The sequence below is a fragment of the Gadus chalcogrammus genome, chromosome 20 (assembly GCF_026213295.1).
Source record: "Gadus chalcogrammus isolate NIFS_2021 chromosome 20, NIFS_Gcha_1.0, whole genome shotgun sequence".
Lineage (NCBI taxonomy): Eukaryota > Metazoa > Chordata > Actinopteri > Gadiformes > Gadidae > Gadus > Gadus chalcogrammus.
Genome location: NC_079431.1, coordinates 9719124 through 9727635, shown reverse-complemented (window position 1 = coordinate 9727635; position 8512 = coordinate 9719124). Strand labels below are relative to the sequence as shown.

Genomic DNA, 8512 nt, shown 5'->3' with positions numbered 1-8512 from the left:
CTTATTATTACTACTACTACTACTACTACCACTACTACCACCCCGACCCCCCTCCTACCAGCTCCGTCCTGATGTCCTCACCGCCCGACGCCACCTCACCTCACCTCGCGCCCCCCCCCCCCTCCTCCCACCTTTACACGGCACTGAGCTGGCCTTGAGCACTTGGCGGGGGGGGGGAGGGGTTGGAAGTCTGGTTCGCTGGACCCCCTCCACCCCACCCGCTCCAGCCCCCTTTTGAAGCCCCCAACCCCTGCAAGAAGGACACTTTATCGTCAACGGAGACGTCCCCCAAGAACACTCAGCGACGGACGAAGGACATCTGCTGCTACTGCTGACCCCCCCCCCCCGTCACCCCACCCTCATCCCTCCATCACTCCCCCCCCCCCCCCCCCCCCCCCCACCCACGCACTTCCCCACCTAGCACATTAAAACAATCTAGAGATCTATATATTTGGCCGCTCATCTCATACGCGACAAACAAAGTCCCACCCCTTCCCGCTCTGTGGAACTATGAATGTTCGCTGTCCCATGATGCTTTGCGGCCACCTGTTGCCAAACCCTGTGCCAGACATTCGTGGCCAGGGCTAATGCAGGAACAGTGTCCGCCTCCCTTGAAGAAAATGCTAGAATTCAGATGCACCAAAGCCCCACATAGCCTGTCTGTAACACAAGACTACTGGGAGTTGCTCGACTACTGAAGTACTGTATTTTGTGTGTGTGTGTGTGTGTGTGTGTGTGTGTGTGTGTGTGTGTGTGTGTGTGTGTGTGTGTGTGTGTGTGTGTGTGTGTGTGTGTGTGTGTGTGTGTGTGTGTGTGTGTGTGTGTGTGTGTGTGTCTCTATGTCCTCATAGGAGTATGTGTGATCTAGTGAGTGATTCTTAAAACTAAGGATGAGCCAGTGGACAATATCTATCTATATTGTCTTTGTCCATTTTATAGTTTGTGTATATCTAGTGCGTGTGTCTCAAGGGGTGCGTAAGCGTTGCTGAATCTGTGTCTGAGCTATGCACACGTATTGTAGGACCTGGTAGAAATGAATGAAAGGATTACTCATGGAACAGAGTGTCACCTCGAAGCTGACCGTAAAAGCCCTTCCTCACCACATTGTAATTATACTCAATTTCTCTGGGCACTGTACATACTGGTCTGTAAATAAATGTGATTTCAATCTTCAACAAAATCTATGATTTCCAAGTATATATTAAAAAAAAGCATTGGAGTTGACTTTGTGCAGTGGGGTTTTGTAAATAAAAAATAAAATAAAAATATAACTTTATAACTTACCTTTTTTTACTCAAAATGACAAGCAAGTTGTCAAACTTGTGCAAATATATTTTAATTGGAATATAAAGAAATCAGAAAGTGAGGTACTCAATATCTCATAGTAAGTATGTAGAATTCCTGAAAACTGTTGTTTAACTTATTCACTTATTATTCAGTAAGATGTATCACCAGCCTGACCTTTACCAAGACCTAGCATAACATCAATTTTTCACACGCTATATGAAACAATAAACATCTGTAGTCAATTCCCATAGCCCAACTTCTACACCTGGCCTAACCTGTGACTTACAGCAGTGAGGTCTAAACAGTAAGAATACATGTATTCAACCCGACACAAACAATATCCCTAAACTTTCCAAACCAAGAACTTGTTAGTTAACCTTTAGCTTTGGTTTGCTGCCCCGCACACTGTCTCCCGAAGCTGTTTTTGGGATGGTGATATTTTTGGGGGAAAACGGGCAGTTCAGATATCATTTTACTTCATTCATTTATCATATTTTAATAAAATAAATGCTATTGTTAGTATTTGACTCAAAGGTAGTTCTGTACGGTAGTTTTTACCTGCAAAATATGCAACTACTGACTCAAATAAGAAAAAATAATTGTGAAAAACAAATCTCCATCTAGTAGATTTATAAACCATGGATATAAACCAGCACGGTGTTTGTCAATTAGCAGCCTCTGGCGGCTTGGATTGTAGCTGCAGGTATAGTTGAAATAATAATAATAATAATAATATAGTACAGATGGATTGACTCGTGGATGGGTGTGTTTTATCTATAACAAACCCTCCAGTTCGGGTATTTGATGCAGTAAATAGCTGCGGTATAAAGTTACATAGTGCAGGCGTGAATATAACAAGAAAGAAAAAAGACCCAACTGCAATCACCACAATCCCAAGATCCTATCTCGCGTTGGCTGATTTCTTGGCAGGCGCTCTGTGGGCGCACTGGTCAGCTGCGGGCGCTCTCTGCTCAGTAGCGGGCGTGTAGGCGGGGTTGGCGATGGACACCATGCTGCAAAACGGGCGCTGGTCCTGGGAGGCGTGCGCCGCGGGGAGGAGGTGCGTGGTGGGTTCACCACGCGACGCCTCGCCCCTCCTCCTCTGGCACTGCCGGTACAGACACAGGCTCAGCACCACGGCCGCCAGCAGCAGGACGCCGCAGGCCCCCGACAGAACGTGCACAGCGACGGCCTCCGCGTCCACGGGGGTGGCGACGCTCACGCAGCGCGCGTGCGACAGCGCGCCCGCCGCGCTCTGCGCGCTCACGCACACGCGGTACGCGCGTCCGCCCGCCGACAGGCCGAAGATGTCCGTCTGCCGGGTCCGCGGGCCCACGCTGCCGTTGCTCACCGCGCTCCCGTCGCCGCGCAGCACCCACACCAGGAACACGCTCAGCGGCGAGTCCGGGGCGCACCAGCGCACGCTGGCGGACGTCGGCCACGCCCTCGTCACCTCCAGGGCCACCACCGGGCCTGGGGTCCCTGCGGGGGCGGCGTTGCTCTGGGCCGGGCACCTGCAGGTCCAGCCCCGGAGGTGCCGGAGCTCGGGGCAGGGCCTCTGCAGATGGACGCACTGGTCGTAGTCACACAGAGGAGCCGGCGCCGTCTGGGGGCCTGTACTCGGCTCTACAGCGGGTTCCTGTTGGCTCCTCTCTCCTGCCGGCGGGGGGGAGCTGCTGCTGTTTCTTGGTGTGAGTAGAGTGGAGCTCCTGGATGGGGTGGCTGGAGGTCCATAAGCAGATGGAGTAATCTCCTCTCTGCTGGTGGGGCCCTGTGTGGGGCTGGGGCTCGCTGGTGGCTGGATCATGGTTGTACCCACCGGGGAGGACAGCGTGTGAGGTGGTGTTGACAGAGCCAGAGGGGCTTCTGACGGAACCACTCGCACAGGGGGTGCAGTCGGCCCCTTTGCGCTAACGGTAGATGCTACGCTCGCGCCGGCAGGTATTGATGCAGACTCTGCGGTGTAGAACGCAGGCACTCCAGGGGCATTTTCAAACACTCTAGACATAAACAAACAGGCAAAGAAGCGGGCGTCTAATCAGTCAAATCTTCAAGTTAACTTAAAGTCAGAAAAGGATGAATCACATGCAACTACTTTTTCTTTTTTTTGGAGAACTAGCACATAGCACAAAAACAATCATTCGGCATATATTTACAAAATGAGCGAAGAACTATGAACTCACCTGGAGCCTACAATGGCGTGGGCAGTGCTGTGAGGTTCTGGGGTGGAAGTGAGGCGGTCAGCCATGCCTGTGAAGACCTTTGCTATGGGGACGGATAATGGCCGGTCTGCTGCTGCAATCCACAGAATGCAGAGAGCCCAGGCCCAACTACTGCACAGGGAAAAATGATTGAGTTTGTGTGTGTGTGTGTGTGTGTGTGTGTGTGTGTGTGTGTGTGTGTGTGTGTGTGTGTGTGTGTGTGTGTGTGTGTCCGTGTAACTCAAACACACATCAAAACAAAGCTCACATGCATAACAAACACAGACACACACATAAACACACACACACACACACACACACACACACACACACACACACACACACACACACACACACACACACACAGATACACTGCAAAAAAACACACAACTATACATAGTATCTCTTTAGATCTCCCTGTGAGTGTCAACCCCCCCCACACACACACACACACACACAAAAACACAAAAACTTATCTCACCAGCATGTCACTCTTCTGGGATCCATGAGACTCCAGAATGGTTATTTGGGATCGACCAAAAGGTAGAATCCTGCTTTACACTCACTCTACTCTGCTGCACTACTCTGTGTCGTGGTCAAGCAGTGCTTGAGGCTCCTAGACCCCACACGGACGACAGGGCTGTCCTGCACTTTTACTCCACTGCTGCCAGATAACTGCTACCACAGCTACGATGTGCCACCCTGTTTTTCACTTGGTCTCCCTCTCTTTCTGTGTCTGTCTCTCTACCGCTCTCAAAGTCTTCCTCTCCCTCTCTCTCTCTCTGTCATACCCCAACCCCCCCCCTCCCCTCCCCCAAACACACACACACACACACACACACATTGAGTATATTGTATGTGTTGGCAGTGTTTTCACCACCACATCTCTGACGATATTTGAGGGGTGGTTGGGGAGGTCCTTATAGCGGCCCAGAGGCACCATGGGGGATGGAGCGGTCCCCCGTACCAGTCTCCCACGGCTGCAGATACAGAGAACCCTCAGGAATGCCTCCACATATCTGAGAGTTGAGCTCATACTGATAAGAGTTGTCAAGTGAGCCAACACACAGGCACACACACACACACACACACACACACACACACACACACACACACACACACACACACAAACACACTGACCCAAACTCTCTCTCTCTCTCTCTCTCTCTCTCTCTCTCTAACGAACACACACATACTAACCCCCTCCCCCCCCGCACACACACACATGGGTCGGTACCAGGCATGGACCTATCACTCTCTCTTATGTCGAATAACTTTGTAAAAGGTTCCACCTTTCTCCCAACACTAATCCTAACCCTAACTGATACTCATGTCATTTATTGAATAACTAATATGTGTAATTGATTCAAACATATCCAGTTTAACTAGGATGAATGCTATGAATGAAGACATTTTTGATAATTTTATTTTTACACATTATATATTTTTCGCTAAGGGCCACCCAGTGAAACCCCAACCCTCTCTGTCCCCCCATGTGCTGGCTGACACTAATTAGCATAAGATATCTCTCTCGCCATGGTGCCAATAGATAGCTGGCCCTGTCGGCCAATCACGCCACTTCTCAGTCACCTGCGTCTCGGTGCAGGAGTTAAAATGGCAATAAAAACAAAGGCATCTCTGCCCCGCGAGACGCGATTGTGCGTATAAGTCAAATCTATGCCCCTCTTGAAAAGATGACTTGTTTCGTGTTTTTAAGCGTTTTATTTACGGGCACATTTGCCCTAACTAACGTGGAGGAGGTGGATTCTCGAGAGCGTTTGTTTTTAGATTCCCTTGGGCTCTCCACCAGGCCGACTGCCGCAGGAGCCTCCAGACGGGTTCCGTCCATGTTGTGGCGGATGTTTCAAAGGAGTAAGGGCGACGAGGTCCAGGAAAGCGAGTCGTGCATGGTGTCCGAGTACGGCGTGCGCGGAAACATCATTCGATACGTGCAGGACCAGGGTAAAACATTTTGGCCTATTAATCAGACTTTTTTAATAAAAATTCAAACAAGCGAGTTTACTTTTGTGGTTACTTTAATATTTGTTTTGAGTCTCAAGGTGCTTACTTTTTTGTCTTGCTTATGCGTCTAACGCATCATAATGGGCCATTAAACAATTTGGCATGTAGTTGCAAATATTATACTACAGTGGGCATTCTACATACCATTAAAACAATCGGAAATTCATTTTTTGAAGTTTCCGACATGGCAGCTATTTATACATATTTGACACCAAACGACCGAAGTCCGTTTTTCAATTTGGAGGCCGAAATGGGTGAACGGATAATATCAGTTATTTAGTTGACATATGGACCACCAAAGTACAAATGCCTGGTTTTTCACTTCAGAAATCTTGTCACCCTAATTTGGAGGCCCTCGTGTTGTGTCTATTTTGTCTAATTCCTGTATTGCAGGCAGATCGGTGTCTTGCTGGGGCGGCCAGGACTGCGTGGAGAAGCAACTGTTCTTCAACATGTCGGTCCTGCAGCCCGTGGAGCAGCTGTCTCTGGCCCGTCTGGAGGTCAAGTTTCAGTTGGGTGTGTTCAGGGCCCCGGAGTTTTTCCTGGGGCCCCGGACCCTCGACGTGTCCCTGTATAAAGTAGTTAGAACCACTCTGAGGGGCGCGAGCCACGAGGCTAACCGAAGGCTCATTTTATCCCAGTCGGTGGCACTCGGACCCGAGCCCGCCTCCCTCACACTGGACCTTACCTCCCTGGCCGAGACCTGGCGAAAGGCGGGCCGCAACTACGGCCTGGTGCTGGCGCTGCAGCCGCAGAGAAATGACCCGGAGGAGGAGCTACTCCCCTTCCGCCCCGGGAACACTCTCCCGCTGCAGCCGGCGGCCGTGTCTGCGCCGCCGCCAGAGGTCCACGCCGCCCTGGTGGCGGTGTCCCTCAACCCCCAGCAGTGTCGCTCCAGACGGCGGCGGAGCGCCGTCCACCTCCCCGTGACGCCCAGCAACGTGTGCAAACCTCGGCGCCTCTACATCGACTTCAAGGACGTGGGGTGGCAGGACTGGATCATCGCGCCGCAGGGCTACCTGGCAAACTACTGCCACGGCGAGTGCCCCTTCCCGCTTAGCGAGAGCCTGAACGGCACCAACCACGCCATCCTGCAGACCCTGGTGCACTCGCTGGACCCACGCGGGACCCCGCAGCCGTGCTGCGTGCCCATCCGCCTCTCGCCCATCTCCATGCTGTACTACGACAACAACGACAACGTGGTCCTGCGGCACTACCAGGACATGGTGGTGGACGAGTGCGGCTGTCGATGAGCGTGCGAAGGGACATGTCTGGTCCACATTCGTGCTCAAAGCCCCTGGTGGTGGAACAGGGGTTCAGAACTTTAACATTTTGTATAGGTTACTTTTTTAAAATAAAGAATTGTTGTGGAAAGGACTGACATTTTTTTTTTTTACGTTTAATATATCGGTTTTGACATGCGGCAAACGCGAAGAGATTTTCTTCTGGATGAATACTTTTTCATAGCCTAAACGGCTGCAGTGCGCTGCACCAGGCTGCCCTCTGCAGAATGAGGCATGCGCTGAGCAAACTAAAGTTGGGGAGGTTTAATTATAGCGTGCTCTAAATGCCCAAGTATTCTACGAGGGATTTCAACTGGAAAAATGTTCGGTAGCAGAGATGAAAAAGTGGCACTGATCCAGCCATGTTTAGAATGTTATGGAGTCTGTGCTGAGATTTGGAAGTTGCCACCTGTGAAGTGCATGCTGGCCCCAAGAATATAACTAATGTTGGTGTTATTATAGGCCTATACAGATTTAAGGACAATCTTGTAGTAGACCGATGGGGTGTCCCTCAACCAACCTAAAGGCAAAGCCGGGCTTATTTATCTTGGCCTCGCTACTTTAATTGCGTTCCATTAACGTGACTTAGGGAATCTCCACTAAGTAACCATGGCAATTTAGCAGACCAAACTGACCTGTTCGGTATCAGGCATGGACCTGATAAAGAACCAGGCTAACTGTCAGGCTTACTTGATCGGTGTTTCAGAGAAGTCCATCTGTCGGAAACTGTAGGCCTACCATCAGAAGGTTCCGCCAAGCCCTCATGATTTTGTCATAAATTTACATAGACTATATGAATTACAAACAGCCTATATTTTCACTAAGGGGAGAAACACTTTTGTGTATTAAATGATGCAAATAAAATAATTAAATGAATTGACATTTGATCCATGATTCGACATTCACAATTCTGGGCTGGCTACATATCTCGTGAGCGCGCTTCATCCACGATAACGTAAACCTGGCTTGAACTAACCTGAGCAAGGCGCGACTGAACTGGGTTGATGAAATGGCTTTAGCAAGTGGAAGTTGGCATTAGTTCTAACCGGGCTTAATCAACTAAGTGCCGCTTTCGTTAGCGACTTTGATGGAATACCCCCCTACTTGACTATTTTTCACAAGATTTTTGAATCCTGAGTTTTTGAATTAGCTTGTATGCATGAGAGTGGTTGAAACATTTGGACGGGGTGGGATATCAACAACAAATGGAATTTAGCAAAGGTTGTTCTGGCTTCGAGGAAGAGGGCAACAACTTTTTAAAGCTTACGCTGTGTGTGTATAATATATAATATACGCCTAAGGCCTATGTATATATGATTTTTTCAGTGGTCCAATTCCAGTGTATCATTTACACACATCTTTACACATGGACTCTTCAAATCTGGACTACATTATCACAGTGAGGCTATACATGATTAAAAACATAGTTTCCGATTTGTGAAACTTTTACCCTATTTGTGAAAAAGCAATAAAGGCTAATGCCTTTTAGGGGTCAAGACCACATTAGAACTGGTCCTGATTTAAAACCACTGCACCAACACTCTTCAAATCTGGACTAGATAATCACAGTAAGCCTGTACATGATTTAAAACATAGTTTCAGATTTGTGCATGCACACACACACACACACACACACACACACACACACACACACACACACACACACACACACACACACACACACACACACACACACTGATGTAAATAATTTTAGTCTAT

General features: G+C 49.2%; 2 protein-coding genes across 3 annotated transcripts; one reads left to right on the top strand and one right to left on the bottom strand.

The window, feature by feature from the left end:
- Window positions 1-1321: 1321 nt before the first annotated feature.
- LOC130373404 (leucine-rich repeat neuronal protein 4-like) lies at window positions 1322-4249 on the bottom strand. 2 transcript variants are annotated; one of them, XM_056579870.1, is made up of 3 exons: window positions 3970-4249; window positions 3471-3620; window positions 1322-3287 (listed from the first exon to the last, which is right to left on the bottom strand). In XM_056579870.1, exons 1-3 carry the CDS (start codon window positions 3993-3995, stop codon window positions 2189-2191), a joined length of 1275 nt encoding a protein of 424 aa, XP_056435845.1. In that variant the 5' UTR covers window positions 3996-4249; the 3' UTR covers window positions 1322-2188. The 2 variants fall into 2 exon arrangements, with proteins under 2 accessions (XP_056435845.1, XP_056435846.1); XM_056579871.1 differs by having other exon boundaries at window positions 3471-3617.
- A 796-nt stretch (window positions 4250-5045) lies between these two features.
- gdf3 (growth differentiation factor 3) lies at window positions 5046-7673 on the top strand. The gene is made up of 2 exons (XM_056579742.1): window positions 5046-5450; window positions 5904-7673. The coding sequence occupies exons 1-2, from the start codon at window positions 5183-5185 to the stop codon at window positions 6761-6763; spliced, it is 1128 nt and encodes a 375-aa protein (XP_056435717.1). The 5' UTR covers window positions 5046-5182; the 3' UTR covers window positions 6764-7673.
- Window positions 7674-8512: the final 839 nt, after the last annotated feature.